The 21,103-nt window shown below is 48.4% G+C and overlaps 1 protein-coding gene across 1 annotated transcript in view; it reads left to right on the forward strand.

The window, feature by feature from the left end:
- Positions 1 to 21,103, forward strand: part of MYO1F (myosin IF) — a 42,587-nt gene that overhangs the window by 8,704 nt on the left and 12,780 nt on the right. The window contains exons 2-17 of the mRNA XM_033136721.1: positions 2,486 to 2,623; positions 7,060 to 7,149; positions 7,310 to 7,404; positions 10,156 to 10,243; positions 10,808 to 10,897; positions 11,353 to 11,484; positions 11,972 to 12,106; positions 12,335 to 12,467; positions 13,514 to 13,710; positions 14,716 to 14,796; positions 15,498 to 15,584; positions 15,965 to 16,051; positions 16,485 to 16,652; positions 17,357 to 17,442; positions 18,454 to 18,535; positions 19,878 to 19,984. Of these exons, the coding sequence (XP_032992612.1) occupies positions 2,486 to 2,623; positions 7,060 to 7,149; positions 7,310 to 7,404; positions 10,156 to 10,243; positions 10,808 to 10,897; positions 11,353 to 11,484; positions 11,972 to 12,106; positions 12,335 to 12,467; positions 13,514 to 13,710; positions 14,716 to 14,796; positions 15,498 to 15,584; positions 15,965 to 16,051; positions 16,485 to 16,652; positions 17,357 to 17,442; positions 18,454 to 18,535; positions 19,878 to 19,984 (1,796 nt within the window). The remainder of the gene's footprint in view (positions 1 to 2,485; positions 2,624 to 7,059; positions 7,150 to 7,309; positions 7,405 to 10,155; positions 10,244 to 10,807; positions 10,898 to 11,352; positions 11,485 to 11,971; positions 12,107 to 12,334; positions 12,468 to 13,513; positions 13,711 to 14,715; positions 14,797 to 15,497; positions 15,585 to 15,964; positions 16,052 to 16,484; positions 16,653 to 17,356; positions 17,443 to 18,453; positions 18,536 to 19,877; positions 19,985 to 21,103) is intronic.

A 21,103-nucleotide genomic window follows, 5' to 3' on the forward strand; every position in this document is an offset into this window, starting at 1 on the left:
TCACCCATTTGCAAATTCTTTTTTCTATAAAAATCCCCAAACGCCAGCAAATTGGCCTATGTGCAAACCCCCCCCCCTTCCCGGCACATATGGAAATCAGAAAAAGTCATGCAGAGGGATAAGAGCCAAAGGGCTTGCTCTCATGCATCCCACCCCAAACAGTTACAGGATCTCAAGAACTGGAAGGGACCTGGGACATCATCCAGACTGACCCCCACCACCAAAAAACAATGCAAATTGCTGAACACATTTGCAGAAGGGGAGAGGCTGGAGAATGGGGTCCTAAAACTCAGAGAGGCACAGATTTCAGAGGGTAGTTGTGTTTTGGGAATCCTGCAGGAGGTAGAGATGAATTCTTCCTGCCTCCCTCTTGATCAAGCATAGTCCCGAATTCTCTGGTCTCAGCCTGTCCCTGGAAGGTCTCCATCTTATTTTCAGCTCAGCAACAATACATATTTAAATAGGCAAGGGGGGCAATGTTTGTTTATTAATTTATTTATAGATTGTTAAAATCTGCAGGCCTGCCTCGTTCCATCGATGCCAGTGGGCCTATTTTGAGCCTGACTTTGTCGGATCTCAGCCCTCGATCTTAAAAGCACCAGAACGACTCGAGAGGCCGAGATCTCCAAAATTGCCCCACTGCATCTAAACCGCCTCTTAAGCAATCAGCAGCATGTAGGAACAGTTAAAACTTCCCCTTCGGAAATACTTCTGTCCGCGACTACTGTGGGGGGTGGAGAAGACACTGAATGCGGCCCCAGGGACCTCTTTGCCTGGCCCTCAGAACTCCCCGCAAGCCACAACCCTTGTCCCAAGCCATGGCCCTCAATAGCTCTGCTGCATGCCCTCCTGGAGAGCGTTTTTTGCCGATGCAGAATGTTCCCTTCATCTCTGACTGGATGGAAGATCAAGAGATCCGTGTTGAGGAATGAGCCCGCTGCACAGAGCACTGCAATACCTCCAGCACCGCCTCTCCCCAAATAAACCGCCCCAGACCCTGAGATCATCCTCTGAGGCCCTTCTTTGTGTGCCGCCTCCCGTGAGGTCTGAAGGGTGACAACACGAGAACAGGACCTTTTCTGCGGTGGCTCCCCGTTGCTGGAATGCGCTCCCCCATGACATATATTTCGGCGCCAGGCAAAAACGTTTCTCTATAACCAGGCCTTTGGCTGATCAAACTATCCAGGGCCTTTTCGCTGTGTTTGCATACCCTCCAAGCGTCCTGGTGTTCCAGGGACTGTACATACCTTCCAACATTTTTCCGAAGAAAATGGAGACATGCTATTCCATAAACTTCCCTACCCAGTGCTGTCTTCAATGTCTTCTAACTGTTGCCGATCTCCTACCCTCCAACATTTCTCCAATGAAAACAGGGACGGTCCTAAGTAAAAAGCGGGACATTCCGTTATCAAATCGGAAACCGGGACAGCTTCTGTAAATCCGGGACTGTCCCTGGAAAAGAGGGACACCTGGGGGGGTGGGGTCTGCAGACAGTCCTGGAATTACGAACGCCGCCCCGGCTTCTGATTGGATCCCAGAATGGCCCAATGGCAGCTGCGAGGGAGCATCCCGTGGCCTCTCCTTGGCCGCTGCTGCTGTCAGTCTCCCTGGGCAGCCGCAGAACCGGCCAAGTAGAGGAGGGGCTGCCACCACCAAGGCCAAGCCCCTGAGACACGCTAGCCCTGCAGTGCGGGCAAGGCAAACCTGGGCAGGAAGAAAGGGGGAGCGGAGCAGAAGGAGCCGTGCTTTCTTTACTCTAAGAAATGCTTTGTGCGTCCATGTCTGATATTGCACCTTTCTAAAAGCTATTATCGATGTGTGTTGATACAGAATAGAATAGAATAGAATAGAATAGAATAGAATAGAATAGGCAAGCAGGATTTGAAATATGAGCAACAAGAAGCAATTATTGAAGTCGGTGGCATAAGAATTGGAAGGTATTGTGCAGCAGAGGGGGAGGGAAAGGGGTGGGAAGTTGGAAAAAGACAAATTTATTACGTACTGAAGTATATATATGTTAAACTTTGGAGAATTTAATAAAAAATTGCTATTAAAAAATAAAATAGGGGTTAAGGGGTTTTCTCAGGGTTTGTGTGTGCCGCGCCCCATTGGTGAAGTGGTGGAAATGCCAAAAATGGGGGCTCAAGGAGGGTCACTTGGGGGGAGTGAGAAATGTCCTTATTTTCACCGGAGGAATGTGGGAGGGGGGTTGTTCTTTTGCTTTTGTTTGTTTGCTTGCTTATTATGTATTTTGTGTTCTTGTTTTGCATTTTCGTGTTGTGAATCTCCTGCATTGCGGGGGGGGGGGGGGGTTGGACTGGATGACCCTCAGGGGTCCCCTTCCAACTCCGCGATTCTACGATTCCATGACAATAAATAACAAAACAGTCAGAGGCTGAATGAAAGTGTAAACGGACAGATCCAAACTCCAGATCCACTCCTGCTGGCCTGACTGTGGTTTCTTCTCTCTCTCTCATCTTCCCAGGGCAGCAAAGAGCGGTTCCATTGGCAAAGCCACAATGTCAAGCAGAGCGGGGTGGACGACATGGTCCTCCTCAGCAAGATCAACGAAGACGCCATCGTCGAAAATCTGAAGAAGCGGTTCATGGATGACTATATTTTCGTATCCTTTTCGTCCTTTCGTTTGTTCTTTCTTTCTTGCGTTCCTTCTAGCCGTTGGTGCCCGTCGTGATCAGAATCAGGGCATCTGACTGACCCAAGTTTTCATTTTGGGCAGTGAATCAGAATCATAGAATTGTAGAGTTGGGAGGGACCCCCAAGGGTCATCCAGTCCAACCCCCTGCAGTGCAGCCGAAGCATCCGTGACAGAAGGCCGCCCAACCTCTGCTTCAAAACCTCCAAGGAAGGAGAGCTTGTTCCCTCTTCCATGTGATAATCCTTCAGATATTTGAAGATGGCTCTCAAATCTCCTCTCAGCCTCCTCTTTTCCAGCGCCTTCAACCATTCCTCATCAGGTCTGGTTTCCAGACCCCTGATCATCTTGGTGGCCCTCCTCTGCACACCTTCCAGCTTGTCAACATCCTTCTTAAATTTATAGTTTTGCTCTTGCCTGTGCTGCTGTCCCCCTGTGTCACTTCCGTTCAGATGTCCCTGTGGTTTGTGGCCAAGTATGTTTCTCTCCCCCCCCCCCCCCGCTCTTCCTCTCCCGTCATTCTCTCCAAATTTGGCAGTCCCGGCAGAGCGCTGAAAGCCTCCTCTCCGCTCCACAAGCCAATCTCTCTGCCCATTTCCCCAAATAATTTGCTGCTCCCATTGAGGGACTCTTTTTCCCAGTGTGAGTTCCTGCACTGCGGTGGGGTGGGACTAGATGACCCTCGGGGGTCCCTTCCAACTCTACAATTCTATGAAATCCCCTGGTGCTGCTCTGAGAAGCAGTCTTCCCTAACTCTTGCAAGAAATGGGAAGATGCCTCTTTTAAAAAGAGGCATTCCCTCCCTAGAGAAGGGGGTTCCTCATTTTGGGGGTCAGGGATGGGGGAAACCTGTAAACCCCCCCCCAGATGTTGTTGGATTCCAACTCGAGGCAGCGTGGCAGTTGTTAGGGACGATGTAGGCTGAGGTCAACATCTGTCAACATCTGGAGGGGGAGAGATGCCCCCGCCCCCGCCCCTCCCTTGGTGGGTCTTCCTGATCTGATCCAGCAGGTCTGTTTAATAAAAAAATAGTTTAGAAAATGAACCCGTGGAGATGAGATCTAGTGGCAGCTGTTAGCTAAGGAGGATAAATTAGGCCTTCCTGTTTGGGGGCAGTCATAGAATCAAAGAATCATAGAACTGTGGTGTTGGAAGGGACCCCCAAGGGTCATCCAGTCCAACCCCCTGCAATGCAGGAATCTCAGCTCAAGAACTCTTGGCAGATGGCCTCCAAGGAAGGAGAGGCCCCCACCTTCCACCCCTTTGTCGATCAGCTCCTACTGATGTTTAGTCTGAATCTCCTTTAATGTCACTTGAGGCCATGGGTTCGAGTCCTACCCTCCAGAGCAGGAGAAAACAATGCATTCCCTCTTCCATGGGACAGCTCTTGAGATATTGGAAGGTGGCTCTCCTATCTCAGAATGCCAGATGATGTTGAACAAGAATAAACAGTCCGTACGGCCAATGGCCGGGGATGATTATGGGGGCTGGGAATCCATAAGCGCATAAGGAGAGGCTGCTGGATCAGGCCAGCGACGCGTCTAGTCCAGGGTCCTGTTCTCACAGTGGCCAGCCAGATGCCTGTGGGAAGCCTGCAAGCAGGATCCGAGCCCAAGGGCAACTCTCTCCCGTCCTGGGGTTTCCAGCAACTGGGATTCACAAGCATCACTTTCTCCAGCTGTGGCTAATAGCCATCAAAAGCCTGTTCCTTCTCAATGCTCTGTTTCCTGCTTGGCAGGGGGTTGGACTGGATGGCCCTTGTGGTCTCTTCCAACTCTATGATTCTATGATTCTAAAGCCACCCAAGCTGGTGTCCCTTCTTGTGGAAGGGAGTTCCGTAAGTAAACCCTGCACTGTACAAATAATTTTGCGGTCAGGTTGCTATTATTATTATTATTATTATTATTATTATTATTATTATTAATCCAGAATGCGGCAGCTAGACTGGTGACTGGGAGCGGCCGCCGGGACCACATAACACCGGTCCTGAGAGATCTACATTGGCTCCCAGTACATTTCCGAGCACAATTCAAAGTGTTGGTGCTGACCTTGAAAGCCCTAAATGGCCTCGGTCCAGTATACCTGAAGGAGCGTCTCCACCCCCATCGTTCCGCCCGGACACTGAGGTCCAGCTCCGAGGGCCTTCTCGGTAGTGGCACCCGCCCTGTGGAACACCCTCCTACCAGACTTTACAACATTTTGAAGACACCTGAAAGCAGCCCTGTTTAGGGAAGCTTTTAATGTTTAATAGATTATTGTATTTTAACATTCTGTTGGAAGCTGCCCAGAGTGGCTGGGGAAACCCAACCAGATGCGCAGGGTATAAAATAATAATAATAATAATAATAATAATAATAATAATAATAATAATAATAATAATAATTACTACTACTACTACTAATCTGAAGGTCCACAGAGGTTCTAAGAATTAGCATGCAAGAGAGATGCAGATGCGCTTAGTCAAAGTCACGGGACTCTTTAGCTTTGTGGGACAAACGCACAGACACCGAAACTGAAAAGTTGTCTTGCTTTTTCATCTTCCTGCTTAAAAATAGCACCGCCCACAGCAGCCGTTGTGAAAACGACTTCCGTACTGTGGCCTGAGTCAGCCAGGGTGATGCTAAAAGGTCAGGTTTGGCCCCTGGGGGCTGGATCCGAACTCGGGTCCGCCTCAGATGCTCCTGGACCATGCAGAGCAGAACCCCAGCCACTGCCTCCAGGCGCTGCAAGTGCGATTGGTGGTGGCAGTTGCTGGGAGGGTGGGAGCCCAACAGTAGGTGGCGCCAGAGAGAACGGCCGGCTGCTTCTCGCTTGCAGGGCGACCGAGTTTGCAGGCATAGCTGCACCCTGGGCCAGTTGTACATTAGGGTGGGTCATAATTTATTTTTTTTTTGAAAAGAAAATGTTTCCTCCCTTGAGCTTATCTCAGGCGTATGGTATAAACATAGTTAAATTTCAAACTTGGGACAAATCGGTTAATATTTAGACCCTGCTCCTACAAATTGAAATTTTGCCTCCCCACGAGTGATAAAAACATAGGAATTTGACTCATTAAATTATCAGTATGTTAAGTTGTGAACTAATAAACATAAATTTTAGGTTTTATGTAGAGCAATAATAGTTGCATGCTATTATTTTCTGCAATATTTATTTATAAAACATGTTGATAATTTACATGAAAAACCAATGGTTTTGAAAAAATTATATGGAACAATTAAGCAAACGGTGTACACCATTGGTTTTTCATGTAAATTGTCAACATGTTTTATAAATAAATATTGCAGAAAATAATAGTATGCAACTATTATTGCTCTACATAAAACCTAAAATTTATGTTTATTAGTTCACAATTTAACATACTGAGAATCAAATGAGTCAAATTCCTATGTTTTTATCACTCGTGGTGAGGCAAAATTTCAATTTGTAGGAGCAGGGTCTAAATATTAACCTCTAAATTTAACTATGTTTATACCATATGCCTGAGATAAGATCAAGGGAGGAAACAATTTCGGGGGGAATTTTTTAATGACCCACCCTATTGTACATGCCATGGCGCCTTGGGGTCCATGGGACACTGCCCCCCTCACCTCGGCCAGCAATCACCTGGCCCTCACCTGCTTGCTATGCTACTTACAACCAACCTGGGAGCTGCCAGCTTCCGCTTCCTTAGTCCCGCAGCTGCTTCTTGGATAATTCAGCAAGGATAAACCCACAAAGTGTCCCGGTTTTCCAGGAATGGTCCTGGATTTACAGAAGCCACCCCTGCTTCTGATTTCATAGAATCATACAATTGTAGAGTTGGAGGGGTACCCCAATGGTCATCTAGTCCAACCCCCCGCAATGCAGGAATCTCAGCTCAAGCGTCCTGGACAGAGGGCCACCCAACCTCTGCTTAGAAACCCCCAAGGAAGGAGAGCCTGCCACCTTCCATCCCATGGCCGAACAGCTCTTACTGTCAGGATGTTCTTCCTGGTGTTGAGTCGGAATCTCCTTTCTTGTAAACCGGAAGCCACGGGTTCGAGTCCTACCCTCACCTAGCAGGAGAAAACAAGAAACCCTCATCTTCCCCGGGTTTTAGGTCCATGCTTGAATGCTGGTTTCTGAAGGCGGGGGGGGGGGCGAGGTACATTTCAGCCAAGGTTACCTATAGAGAGAGGTACACACACACACACACACACACACACAGACAGATAGATAGATAGATAGACAGGTGGGTAGCCATGTTGGTCTGCCATAGTCAAAACAAAATAAAATAAAAAATCTGAAGAAGTGTGCATGCACACGAAAGCTCATACCAAGAACAAACTTAGTTGGTCTCTAAGGTGCTACTGGAAAGAATTTTTTATTTTATTTTGTTTTTATATATATTGAGACAGACAGATTATTCCTTAACAGATGGCTCTCAGACCTATATTGGACCTGTCCTGATCTCTGTCAACCCTTTTAAGCAAATGCCCTATTTCACAGACCGGGAAGTGGAACTCTACCAAGGAGCAGTAAGGCACTGGAGTCGTGGGGGTGATAGAATGGGTCGGGGGGGGGGGCGCCAGTGGGCACCCCAATTTCTTAAGGTATCCGAGGCCCTCCCTGCCCTCTGACACGGGTCTGGCAACAGGAGGAGCCCCGGATTCACGCCTCTCTGGTTTTCTGTCCTAGGCTCAGTACGAAAACCCGCCCCACATCTACGCGCTGACCGACAACATGTACCGAAACATGCTCATCGACGGGGAGAACCAATGCGTCATCATCAGGTAAGCAAATGGAGGGTAAAGCAGAATGGAATCGCAGCTGAAATTGGCAGAACCTGCCAAACTGGCAAGTCCAACTAGCGAAACTAGAGATCAAGAAAGAGCATTGGAAAAGGTTGTTCGGATATTTTAAAAAACATTGGTTTTTTAAAAAAAATAATTTTTATTAAGTTTTACAATTTTATATTCATCACAATAACATTATGTCAAGAAGAAGAAGAAATACAATTCCCAAACTACGCCCCCCCCCCTAACTTTCCTCAACTTCCTCTTCTGGTTCTTTACACATTAAATTCTCCTGGTTGTTTTATTATAACTTAATATTGCATTATTTAAGTTGAATATTGTTATATTCTTATCATTTTTACACCATGATTGTTTTCAAATTGCCTCTTACGCTTCATTATTTTCCTGTTATTACATCTTGATCTCTATGTTTGTTTTGTTTGTTGTAAGTGCTTACTAGTGAGTCCACTTCTTTACAATGCTTCTGTAAATACAACACAAATGGTTCCCAGTCTTCTTTAAAGTCTCTGTTGTCCTTATCTCGAAGTCTTCCAGTTAGCTTCGCCATTTCAGCATACTCAATCATTTTTAAAAATGTTGTAAAACGTGTTAAGGCGCAGGTAGCCTTAAGAGTAAGAACAGCGGTAAAACCTGTACATATTTGAAAATATTGTGGAGAAGATAAGGCACAGAATGACTGTAACATGCGGCATTATTTGGAAAATTAGGGAAAGCATGGACCAAGGCAGAGGGGAAGTCCAAAGGGAATTGATTGTTAATTGGACAAAGTTGTGTGAAGCTCTTTTGAAATATATAAATCATTACATATACAGTATAATCATTATCTGGGTCCTTGGCAGCTGGGAAGCCTGGCAGGCAGGAGAGACCATGGGGTTCAATCCCCACTTGGTCACTTGCACCCAGCTTTGCCCCAGGCATGAAGGAAGCCGCCCGGCTACCCGGGGCAGCAAACCCGGAAGCACCCAGGCGCTTGGTTTCACTCCCAGCATGCATGTGCAGTGTGCATACGACACATGTGTTAGACGTTAACAAAAATGGTCATCACAGTGGCATAGTTCTGCCTGCCAAGAACGAGCTTCTAGAGATACAGACTTATCTGCCCAGTCTATCAACCTTCTCTGAATTCAAATGGGTGTCTCATTCCAATGGCAAGAAAGAGAAACCCAGCAATCAAGAGACCACTTCAGCTCCCCCTGATGAAACATCTGTGGACCATCTGGGATGATTGAGCAACTCGAAACTCAGCACGAGGGTTACACAGACACTAACATACAAACATACACACTTCTTCCTCTAGCAGAAGTTCTGCTGTTGCCCTTCAAGCAGAACTCCTGGGGCAGGCGTGTGTGTGTGTGTGTGTGTGTGTGTGTGTGTGTGTGTGTGTTTTTTTTACCACGGCTGCAGTGACTTAGGAAGAGGCCTGTTGGTAAAGGAAAAGGAAAAGGGAAATATATATACTGTATAAATTTAGGGCTTGGGGGTTTTGTTTGTTTTCCCCTGATGAGAAAATTGCAACAGATTGGTTGCAAAATGTTAAGCAACTTCCCCATTGAAGTCTGCAGTGTTCTAGCAGAAGGTTTGCATGGGAAGAGAAGTTTCATTGGGCAAAGGGGTGTTTCCCCGTAATAACCAAAGAGGGCATCCTGGGGTCCCCATAACTTTCCCAAACCCTGGGCTTCGAGGGGAACTGGTGGGTCTCAAACCCTCGGCGAGTTAGGGGCTTCCCCTGCATGCGAAGACAGGCTCCGGCGAATGGAGTGGGCGAGACCAAGAGTGGGCTCGATGGTCAAGAAGGTGCTTTCTGCCCATGCTGCAGAGGGAAGTGAGGGGCCGGTGGGGCTTGCCTCCTATCTAGGAGAAGGAACTGGGGGACATCTTTGGCAGAAGGAAAGACTCAGGAGTGAAGCCTACACAAATCTGGAGTGGAGTCCCTAAGGCGGTTGGATGGCGGCTTGTACGCCTCCGTCCAGCAACTCCTGCAGCCAAGCTGGTGGCAAACGGCTTGCTCTGACTTCCTTTGGACCACAGCAGTAAGGCAAAGAGGGAGGTCATGTCACCTGGGCAGCCCAGGACCTCCCCACGCACTGACCAGGCTTGGGCCCCAGGGAGGTTATTTCGGGGCTGCTCACACAGCGGTTTGACTTCACCCACAAAAGCACACTGTCTCTCGAGACAGACGTCTGTCAGGAGACTGCCCTCGCCGGAAGCCAAGGCGGTGCCAGGGCTTTATCAGTATCGCGGACCCCCGTCTCCGGTGCTGAGCTCTTCATCTTCGTCCAGTGGGAGGAGCAGTAATTCCTCTAGTGGGGAGGGGGAGATGGAGGCAGGAAGGGGGAGCTGGGGCTGTGACAGGGGAAGAGATCCTTCGCACCAAGCAGAAATGGGAGGTGAAGCACCCCTTCCGTCTCCCCTTTTGCGCAGGGGGGAAAGACGCAGAGGGGGTAGGCGGGGGTTCCGCATTCCGCGCCTTTTATGCTGGGCAAGAAACCGGAAGGGCTCATTCCCGGACTCTGCCGAAGGATGAGCTGGACGTTCTTTCTTGCACTGCACTGTAAATATTTGCACCATTAAAGAAGTTAGTTTTAGAAGCTTCGTGTCAGCCTGGTTACTCATGAGCAGCCATTAAGCCACCTTACAACGTCTGTCAGCAATACTGAACTAGGTAGGCCATGTTGGTCTGACTCTGTACATAAGGCAGCTCCTGGCATTTTGACATGTGTGTTTCAGCGGCGAGAGTGGTGCAGGGAAGACGGTGGCCGCCAAATACATCATGGGGTACATTTCCAAAGTTTCCGGAGGTGGCGAAAAGGTGCAGGTAGGTCATTTCGCCCTTTCACCCTATCCCAAGTCTGTATTTTGTTTCGGTTCTGACGTCCTGCTTCCTGCCCCACGGGCTAGGTCTGGGCTCCACATCTGGCTAGATGACAAACTGATTCGAGCCGATTTAGGACCTGGCTGCGAGTTGAGTCAGGTTCAAAGCAGCGTTAGATCGCCCCTGCTCAAGTTGGGCTGTCTCCGGAGCAATCTGGGGCTGTTAGATGGGTCAGGGAGGCTGCCAGGGCCTCCTTCGCTGGCGTGCTCCTCGCAGAGAAGGTGCTGGGGATGCGGTGCCCTGCAGGATCGAGCCCTCTGCTCACCAGCCAGCAAGGCTAATGAAACACAAATAAATAATAAAACCTTAACTGAACATTCGCCTTGCCGCTGAATTGGTACAGGCCAGGTTGGAGGTTCCCCTGGTCAGGATCCTGGGTTGTATTCAGAGTTATTTGCTCTGAAAAAGGAGGAGAAAACTAGATTCAGGAATGTTTGAGGGTTTAGGGCATCTCAGTTCCATTTTGCCTTGCTCAGTTCCACTGATGTTGGTTTCTCTTCCCACCAGCATGTTAAAGATATCATTCTCCAGTCCAACCCACTTCTGGAAGCATTTGGCAATGCCAAGACTGTCCGAAACAACAACTCCAGTCGATTCGTAAGTCTATGCAGGGTCGTTGTTTGGGGAGCGAAGACTTGGAGCCTCCAACTTTGGTTGCTGATGACGGCAATAGGGCAGTGTGGGAGACCTCAAGGCAGGGGCCCAAATGCAGCCAAAATACTGTAAATGCTGGGGGGGTGTTAGTTGAGAGTCCTACACAGCAAGAGGTTGGGCCAGATGACCCTTGGGGGTCCTTTCCAACTCCACAATTCTATATGACACCCCCCCCCCCCCCGGAAGATTACCTAGAGGCAAATGTGGCCTTTGGGCTGAAAAACTGGATTTACAAAATCACCTGCCCACAGTGCTGTGGGTTGTCTTCCGCTAAGTTCTACTCAGAGAGCACTTGAAACAAATGGGCCTTGGCGACTCATGCCCATTGCTTTCAGTGGGGCTACTCTGAGTAGGGCGAACATTCGGTACGAGCCTGTGTCTCCGTCTCGCCCTGCCAGGGGAAGTACTTTGAGATCCAGTTCAGCCGTGGAGGGGAGCCCGATGGAGGGAAGATCTCCAACTTTCTGCTGGAAAAATCCCGTGTGGTGAGCCAGAACGAAAGTGAGAGGAACTTCCATATCTATTACCAGGTAGGAGCTGATGAAGCAGGGCTGGGTCAGTTAAGTATCTAGATGGGCACCTGCCTGAGAAGCACATCTAATGCTTTGTTGCTCGCCTGCCTGCTGTTCTGCAACCATGCTGGAGTGGCCCTGGCCACCTACTGGTGGCTAGGTGAAGTGCACCATGGTGACAACCTTGCAATTTTATTGTAAGGTAAGAAATTAAACAGATGTGGTGCCAAGCTGAGCATGCTTATGCAAGGAGGCACAGGGATAAGCTCACAGCATGCACCACTATGCACTGACTGCCCGGCCAGAAGTAGGCACTTTTCCATGCCCAAGACCTGTTAAAAGTGCAGCTTCCAAACCTTGAGCGTTATACCACCCCTGCTGCTAGTCCATGCGCAAATAATATTGCCTCTTCCATACATTCCCTCACCACAGAAATCTTTGGTGGTCCTGCCATCTGCGTTTGTGTTGCATATTTTCTGTTCCCCCCACATGTCTCATTTTGCAGCTCATTGAGGGGGCCTCCCAAGACCAGAAGCACAATTTGGGGATCATGAGCCCAGATTACTACTACTACCTGTCCCAATCAGAAACGTACAAAGTGGACGGAACGGACGACCGGAGCGAATTCCACGAGACAATGGTGTGGTCGTATTTCACCCTTCGCGTCCCGAATCATCAAAACCCTGCCATTTATTAATTTCCAGGGTTTTTTTGGGGGGGGGTGTCCCCCTCCCAAATCTATAACACCATTATATGCTCTCCCTGCCTATCAGCTCCAATGGGTGCCAGCGGCCGCTGGTTGTTATTTGCAGTCAACTATAACAACTCTCTCTCTCTCTTTCCTGGGCTTCCCCCCACGCCACCCAAGAACGCCATGGACGTCATCGGGATCTCTGGCCAAGACAAGCAGCTCATCCTACAGATCACTGCCGGCATCCTTCACCTCGGCAACATCGGCTTCCAGGAGCAGGGCAACTACGCCCAGGTGGAGAGCCCAGATTGTGAGTCGCTTGCCAATCTGAACAAATTCCTGCATTGCGGGGGGGGGGGGCTGGACTAGATGGCCCTTGGGGTCCCTTCCAACGCTACAGTTCTGCGACCCTGTGAAATACGGCTCCAAATGAAGCATTGCAAATGGCCTGGGGAACCTCAGGCCCAGAGGGGGAGAAAAAGTGGCCCTTCAGGACTCCACTCCCGTGGCCACGCCCCTTTTATCTAGGCCACGCCCCTCACCAGCTGTTATGGCGGGAGGATAGGGAGGGGGCAGTGTGTGTGTGTGTGTGTATGTGTGTAAGAAACTAGCCCTAGCCTGGGAGGGAGTAGGATGTGTTTTTCTCATGCAAAGTGTCCTTCAAGAGGTATTGATGTTTTAAAACTGATTAATGATTACCATAGATAGAAGAAGATAGCAGGGGTCAACAAACTTTTTCAGCAGGGGGCCGGTCCACTGTCCCTCAGACCTTGTGGGGGGAACAGACTATATTTTTTGGGGGGGGGGAATGATTCCAGAGCACCACGAGCCCTGGTGGCTGCTTACCTGTGTGTTGTGAGCGGCACCAGGGCTGGCGGCGGAGAGGCGATGAGCGGCACACGAAAGGGCTCCGGAGAGGGGCTGCTTAAAATGGCACCAACGAAGCCCAGCCCCCTTCCTCCTCTAGGCAGGGCAGGGAGAAGCCAGGAGGAGGGAGGGGGAGGAGGCCCTGGCGCTGCCGTGTGAGGGAGAGGGAAATAACATGCGCACTGGCGATCCACGTGGTGATTCCCGGACTGTCCGCAGGCCGGATCCAGAAGGCAGTTGGGCCTGATCTGGCCCACCGACCTTAGTTTGCCTACCCATGGGTTAGGCTGAGGGAAGACGGCAACCAGCCCCCATGCTCGCCCGGCAACCTTTGTGGCCCAGCAAAGGTGTGCGAACCGACCTACCCTACAATGTTGTTGTGAAGATCATTCCATAGCCCTGAAGTTCAGGGTTATGCAGTGGCCGTGAGTCCCACAGGCCCCTCTGCCCCTCTGGAGATGCTCAACTGCCTCTCCCTCCCATCTTCAGTGCTGGCCTTTCCTGCCTACCTCCTGGGGATCGACAAGAACCGGCTCAACGACAAGCTGACCAGCCGGAAAATGGACAGCAAGTGGGGCAACCAGAAGGAGTCCATCAACGTGACCCTCAATGTCGAGCAAGCTTCCTACACCCGCGACGCCCTTGCCAAGGGGCTGTACTCCCGCGTCTTTGACTTCCTTGTGGAGGTGAGGACTGGCCTCATCCTGGTCCAGCATGTTAGGGGAGGCTGGGGCCACTTGGGCAACAGGAAGTCTTGTCTATCGCTTCCAACTCTGTGGTTCTCGGGATCCCAAAAGTGGTGGCCCCTTCATAGCTTCCAGCTCGACGGTTCTTTCAGTAATCAAATATGGAAGGATAACACTGGTCTGCTTCTCCCTTCCAACTCTATGGTACCTTGGAAAGCAAATATGGAAGTGTGAGAGTGGGCCTTTCACCACTTCCAATTCTATGGTTCTTTCAAAACCATTAATGGAAGGAAATCGAAAATTCTTTCTAGTAGCACCTTAGAGACCAACTGAGTTTGTTCCTGGTATGAGCTTTCGTGTGCATGCACACTTCTTCAGATACCTTAATGGAAGGATGAGACTTGTTTGGAGAGCAGCCTGTTTCTGGCTTCCAACTCTGTGGTTCTTTGAACACCAAAGGGAGGAATAGCTTGAGAGTGTTGGAACAAGATGGCGGCACATTTCTTTCTTCCAGCTCTATGATCCTTTAGAAACCGAACGTGGAAAGACGAGAGTTATTGGAGAGCAGCCTGTTCGTCGCTTCCAGCTCTATGGTTCTTTGAAATAAAGGGCGGTACAACAGGGGGGGGGGACTATTCAGCTGGATCTGCCACTGGTCCTACAAGAGACCCCTTGACACCCATGGAAAGGACTTATTTGGGCACATTTAGTCCAATGGGTTTACTCTGAGTGGAGCTTGTTGTTGTTGTTTAGTGGTGTCCGCCTCTTCGTGACCCCATGGGCCAGAGCACGCCAGGCACTCCTGTCTTCCACTGCCTCCCGCAGTTTGGTCAGACTCATGTTGGTAGCTTCGAGTGGAACTTAGCTGGAAGCAACCCTTTGCCTTTAGGGTTGGGCAAGATGGCAGCCTGCTGCCTTTGGCCCGTTCCTCGGTTGTCAACTCTGCATTTGTGCATCCTTCCGCCATGTTTTGACGCTAACCAATCCTCTCTCCTTTGCCTCAAGTCCATCAACAGAGCCATTCAGAAGCCGCACGAAGAATACAGCGTTGGCGTTCTGGACATTTATGGGTTTGAAATATTCCAGGTAGGTGTCTTTGTTAAGAGCACCTCCCTCTCCCCAAGCCACGCCCCCTCTCTAGGCCCTGCTCCACACCCTCCTTGAACCTTCCCACCTGGCTGGAGATGGGTCCTTGAGAGAGCCAGTGTGGTGTAGCGGTTAAGAGCGGGAGACTCGTAATCTGGTGAACCGGGTTCGCTTCCCCGCTCCTCCACATGCAGCTGCTTGGGTGACCTTGGGCTAGTCACACTTCTTTGAAGTCTCTCAGCCCCACTCACCTCACAGAGTGTTTGTTGTGGGGGAGGAAGGGGAAGGAGAATGTGAGCCGCTTTGAGACTCCTTCGGGTAGTGATAAAGCGGGATATCAAATCTCTTCTTCTCTTCTTCTTCTTCTTGAACTCTGATAATGGCTCTCGCTTGCCTGGATGAAGGCTCGAGAGTGGTGCCTCTGTGGGGTGTGTGTGTAGGAATGACATTTGCATGCACTGCCCCGTCCACTTTGACCTCTGGCCCCACCCACCGCTGCCATGTGGCCCCTGGAAGTTTCACCCAAGGGGAACACGGATCTCACTTTGACAAACCACCCCAGGTTTAGAAGATAGATGTGGGGGTTTAATTCTCTTGCCGTCTCCAGAAACCGCAACTCCAGAAAGTTTGCGACCTGTACTGGGCATGTCTCTGTTCCCTGTGATGTGAATAACGCCTTTCAATCGCTCTCCCCCCCTCAGAGAAATGGCTTTGAGCAATTCTGCATCAACTTTGTGAATGAAAAGCTGCAGCAGATCTTCATCGAGCTGACCCTCAAAGCAGAGCAGGTGAATGTATTTTAATATAGAAATCCAGAGTCTAAATGAAATGAATAAACAAACTTGCTGGCTTGCCTGCCTGCCCGATATTCTGCTGTAGTGCTGGAGCTACTGCAGCCACCAACTGCAGAGTGATGACAGCCTTACAACTGTATTATATAGCAAGGAAAAAAAACGGAGTTTGGAAAGGGTTCCCCCCGCCCCCTTTCAAGGTAAAAAGAGGGAGTTTTCTAAAAGCAAAATCGGCAAGTGTGCCCCGTCTCAGTCACTTGACAGACGGCCTCAATCAGGGGGTGACATCAACAGTTAACTCCTCAATTCTTGATATATTATGGTTTCTTTAAAAATAAAAAAAACATCGCGTTTGCAGCTCATTCTCTTTGCCTTAGGAAGAGTATGTGCAGGAAGGGATCAAATGGACCCCAATCGAATATTTCAACAACAAAGTGGTGTGTGACCTCATTGAAAACAAGCTGGTAAGAGGGCCCCCCCAGTCCCCTTTTACATAAAAAATTGTACAGGAATGGTTGAGCATAAACTGCTATACCCTGTACATTTAAATCACATGACTTCCTCCGGAAAAATAATCCTGGGAACTGTAGTTTACCCCCCAGAGAGCTATGGTTCCCAGCACCCTGAACCAACGACATTTCCCATGGTTCTTTGGCATTCATGGGCTTCCAGTGGGTGGTGTGTACACAGCCGTACTCAGAGAAAGCCCGTTCAGACTTAAGGGCATTTTAACACACCTACTCCGAGTAGAATTTAGTTGGGTGCGACCCAAAATGTGTGCGTAGAGAACGGGCAGGACACAAGGAGGTTGGGCGGAACAAGGCCTGTGGCTGAATGCCAGCAAGGCTGAAGCAGGGCGTAATTAGCCCACCTTCACTCTTTCCTTCCGACTCCCAGAATCCTCCCGGCATCATGAGCGTCTTGGACGACGTCTGCGCCACTGTTTACGCCAAGGGCGACGGGGCTGACCAGACACTCCTTCAGAAGCTGCAGTCGGCCGTGGGGAACCACGAACATTTCAATGGGTCCAATTTGGGATTCGTCATCCACCATTACGCTGGCAAGGTCTCTGGAGCACTGTGGGATTGCTATTGATATATACACCAGTGGTTCCCAATTAGCTAATTTGCTGTCCTCATATTGTTTTACTTTTAATTTACTTAAAATAATATTTATTAAGTTTTTTGACATAACAGAAAACAAAATAACAACATAAAAACTACAATAACAACAACATTAACAAAAAAAACAAAAAACACAACAAAATGACAACTTATTACTTCTATAAAAAAATATTTCGATTTTCCCTCTCATCTTAGTAGGGCTTCCTCCTGTCTCCTCCTCCTGCATCCCTTGTGAATATCTTTTTCGTAACTTCCCAATCTATATAATTCTAATCTATTTTCTAACAAACAACTTATTCATTTATATCTCCTGTCTCTTATCTTATATTATAACCTTTTCTAATTCATTAATTCTATCTCTTATCTTAACATATCATCTTAACTCCAAAAATAACGAATTTCTAATCTACAGCCTATCTTACCCTCAAAATATATCTAACTTTCAACCCTATCTAACTTTTATTTTACTTTTAAAGCCCGTTTTTAAAATAAAACTCTTCCCCCTCCATTCCATTTCTGCACATGCGGCACCTGTTGGGGATTCTCTATTTGTGACTCCTGCATTGCAGGGGGTCAGACTGGATGACCCTTGGGGGGCCCCCTTCCAACTCCGCCGCCCTAAGATTCCATGGTGCTCGTTTGCAGGTGTCCTACGACGTGAGCGGCTTCTGCGAACGCAATCGGGACGTGCTCTTCACCGACTTGATCGAGTTGATGCAAAGCAGCGAATTGTGAGTTGCCAGGATTCCTGCGGTCGTGAGTTCCCCCGGAAACATGATCCGGCGGTTGGCCTCTGTTAGAAGCAGGCTCTGGGAATTTGCTGGGTCCAGGATGGGAAACCAGCAACGCCCCTGGGAGGTGAAATTCGGTGACTTCTGCAGGGGCTGCAGGTTCCTCTGTCCTCCTCGACAGAAGAAGATTCACTCCCTGCAGCATGCAAGAGATGGAGAGGTGCATCTGTTTAGAAGAGGCCTTCTCTCCTCAGATATGAGTGAGTGCCTTTATTTAAAATAGTTAATCCCACCACCACCTCCTGGGGGCAATCCCACCCACTTTGCGATCCACTGCTCTAACCACTACACCACACTGGCTATTCCCAGGGACCAGCAGGGCGGAGGGGAAGTGGGGTGGACAAAAACATTTCGGAATTAACCAGCTGTCCCGAGTCGTGTTGGCAACAGGGGACTGTTTTGCCCTGGCGGCATCAAAGTCATTGCAGTTTGAGGAAGGTAGAGCCTGCCTGGAAGAGGAGGCTCTCCTGGCCCATCTATTCAACCTTTATAAGACATCTGAAAGCACCCCTGCATAGGGAAGCTTTTTAAGATTTAATGATTTATTATGTTTTCATATATGGTGGAAGCCACCCAGGGTGGCTGGGGTAACCCAGTCAGATGGGTGGGGTACAAATTATTTATTATTAGTATTAGTATTAGTATTAGTATTAGTATTAGTATTATTAACAACAACAACAACTATTAGTATTATCACCGGATCCCTCTGTTTGGTCACTGAATGGGCAGAGAAAAAGCAGGCACTGTCACTCAGCTTAAAAATGGAGCATGAAGTTTCTAGACCTCATGAGTGTGCTTGGGAAAGTGCATGGCACTGCTTTCTAACAACAACAACAACCAACTCTTTTCATCTGACTACCTTATCTGCTACCTCAGTTCTCTCTTTCGGGGAACGCGGGGTGGGGTTTATTGTCTTGACATAACCAGGCCCCCAAACCTTTCACCTCCCAGCGGGTTCATCCGGGGACTCTTCCCAGAAAAACTCGACGCGGATAAGAAAGGGAGACCCACCACAGTGGGAACCAAAATTAAGGTGAGTCTTTGTTTGGCCTGATCCGTTTCATAGCTGAAGCTAGGAAGCATTTGAGTGGGATAAAACTATCCATGTATTATGAAGTCCAGAATCGGAGGCAGAAGCTGAAGCAGGAGAGGAGGGGAGGCTAAGAGGCAGAGATGGTGAAGAGTCACAGATTTCTCCCCCTCCTGCTGCAACCAGCTCCCCTACCTCTGGTCTCCCAGAACCAGGAGAGGCATGAAAAGGACGGAGGAGAGGTTGGCTGCATGCAGGCATAGTCTCCGATTGCTTGGGGAAAGTCCTGGAGAGAAGGGCTCTTAGATGGTTGTGGGTTGGCAGGGACTTTCAGTCTCAGCAACTGCTTCATGGGGTCAAGACCCACTGAAGAAGAGTTGCTGTGCTCATTAGGCCTAGTGCTGCTGGTCAGATCCTGCTTTTCCTGGGCTGGGTAACACCAAAAATCTTGTGTCTTTTGCTGCCCCTCAGGCAATGGCTTTTCCCACCAGCCTTGCCCCACCGTCCAGCCCAGGATTTCCCAGACTTGGGTCTCCAGCTGTTGTTGGACTACAAGTCCCATCATCCCTAGCTAGCAGGACCAGTGGTCAGGGGTGATGGGAATTGTAGTCCAACAACAGCTAGCGGCCCAAGTTTGGGAAATCCTGATCAAGCCCTGGGAGCCTTTCCCAGACTTTGAGAACAGCAAAAGCAGCTGGGAAGAGTGCATTGTGACTTGCCATTATTTTTACTGATCATAGTCTGGCTATCCTTTCTTCTTATTGATAAGTGTAAATTGTTTAATTATAGTTACAGGTAGGTAGCCGTGTTGGTCTGCCATAGTCAAAACAAAATAAAGTAAAATATTCCTTCCAGTAGCACCTTAGAGACCAACTAAGTTTGTTCTTGGTGTGAGCTTAGAAGTGTGCATGCACACGAAAGCTCATACCAAGAACAAACTTACAGGTGGTTGGTCTCTAAGGTGCTACTGGAAGGAATTTTTTTTTGGAAATATAATCCATTTATTGATTTGATTTATTTTATTTCTGTGCTGCTTTTCATTCACAATAAATAGCAATAACATAATGGAATGCCATGAGCCCAACACAAAGGAATTTTTTATTTTATTTTGTTTTGTTCAATTATAATCTGCTGGTTTTATTTTGTTGTTTATTATTGGATTCTAACTGATTATTGAATATAGCTTTATTTGATACAAGTTGTTTATTTTAAAGTTATTGTGACTTTATTTGTATTGGATCAAATTGTTATGGTGAATGTTTGATGTTTTATTGTGTTTTTATATGTGTGGCTATTATTATTATTATTATTATTATTATTATTATTATTATTATTTCCCTAAAAGAGGCAGGCCAATGATCTCGTGAACACCTTGATGAAGTGTACGCCCCACTACATCCGCTGCATAAAACCCAACGAGACCAAGAGACCAAGAGACTGGGAGGAGAGCAGGTAAGGAAGGAAAGTGGGAGACCCAGATTCCCCATCAAAACTGACAACTGAGAACATGAGGAGAGTCCTGCTGGATCAGGCCAATAGCCCATCCAGTCCAGCTTCTCACAGTGGCCAACGAAGGACCCTTCCTTTCGACTTACCACTTCGTCCTCTCACTTATTAAAAGAACTAACATTAAAAATAAAATAAACTCCCACTTATTCCTTTAGCCTTTAAGTAAACCTTTCTCTTTTTAAATAAAAGAGAGTCCCTTTCCAGCACCAACGTGGCCAGGTACCCTTTTAAACTCTAGGCCAAATACGTGACTATCCCTTGTGTCCACAGTCTGAGGGGTTCAGCCGCTAGAAATCCCCTCATGTAAAAGCTCGCCTCTTCCCTGAGGTAACTTCGTGACACCCTGGGTCTGTTTCCCTATTTCACCCTCACCGTGCCCCTCAAAGACACCCCCCTCACAGTTCCACCCTTGAAGGGAGTTTTGTCTTTTTAATGAGTGTCCACACAAATGAGTTTCATGTACCTTCGCTGGAAAATAACACAGACGACTTTCTGGCTGGCACTTTAACGATGGAAATTTATTAGCTTAAGATCGTAATGGTTGCGTTAAGGTTTCTTTGCGTACAAGCTTAGTTTCAGTGGTAATATCTTTGTTAATCGTATACGGTATTTTTTGCTCCATAAGACACACTTTTTTCCTCCTAAAAGGTAAGGGGAAATATCTGTGCGTCTTATGGAGCGAATGGAGGTCCCTGGAGCTGAATTGCCCAGGAGCCAAAAGAGGATCATGCTTTTTATTTTACAAAGAGAAAAGGGGGTGTTGAAAGGACCCCGCTCAGTAGCTGATCAGCAAGAGATCGGGAGAGAGATAAGAGTCCCCGGCTCCCTTTCAGCCCCGCCCTCCATTGTTGAATGTGCTGCAGAGGGAGGTTGTTTGTTTCCCCAGCGACATGGGACTGGCTGATTAGATTATCTGTCTGGAAACTGTAGAAAAGGCTCCCTTTCCTTCAGAAGCTGCAGAAATGTGAGTTGAACCCCATAAAAACAGGGCTTTTCCTCTGCTTTTCCCCCTTTGCAAAAAAAAAGCTGCACAAATCTGAGCTGGTCCTCAAAAAAAACAGG

Source organism: Lacerta agilis, chromosome 18 (genome assembly GCF_009819535.1).
Source record: "Lacerta agilis isolate rLacAgi1 chromosome 18, rLacAgi1.pri, whole genome shotgun sequence".
Taxonomy (NCBI): domain Eukaryota; kingdom Metazoa; phylum Chordata; class Lepidosauria; order Squamata; family Lacertidae; genus Lacerta; species Lacerta agilis.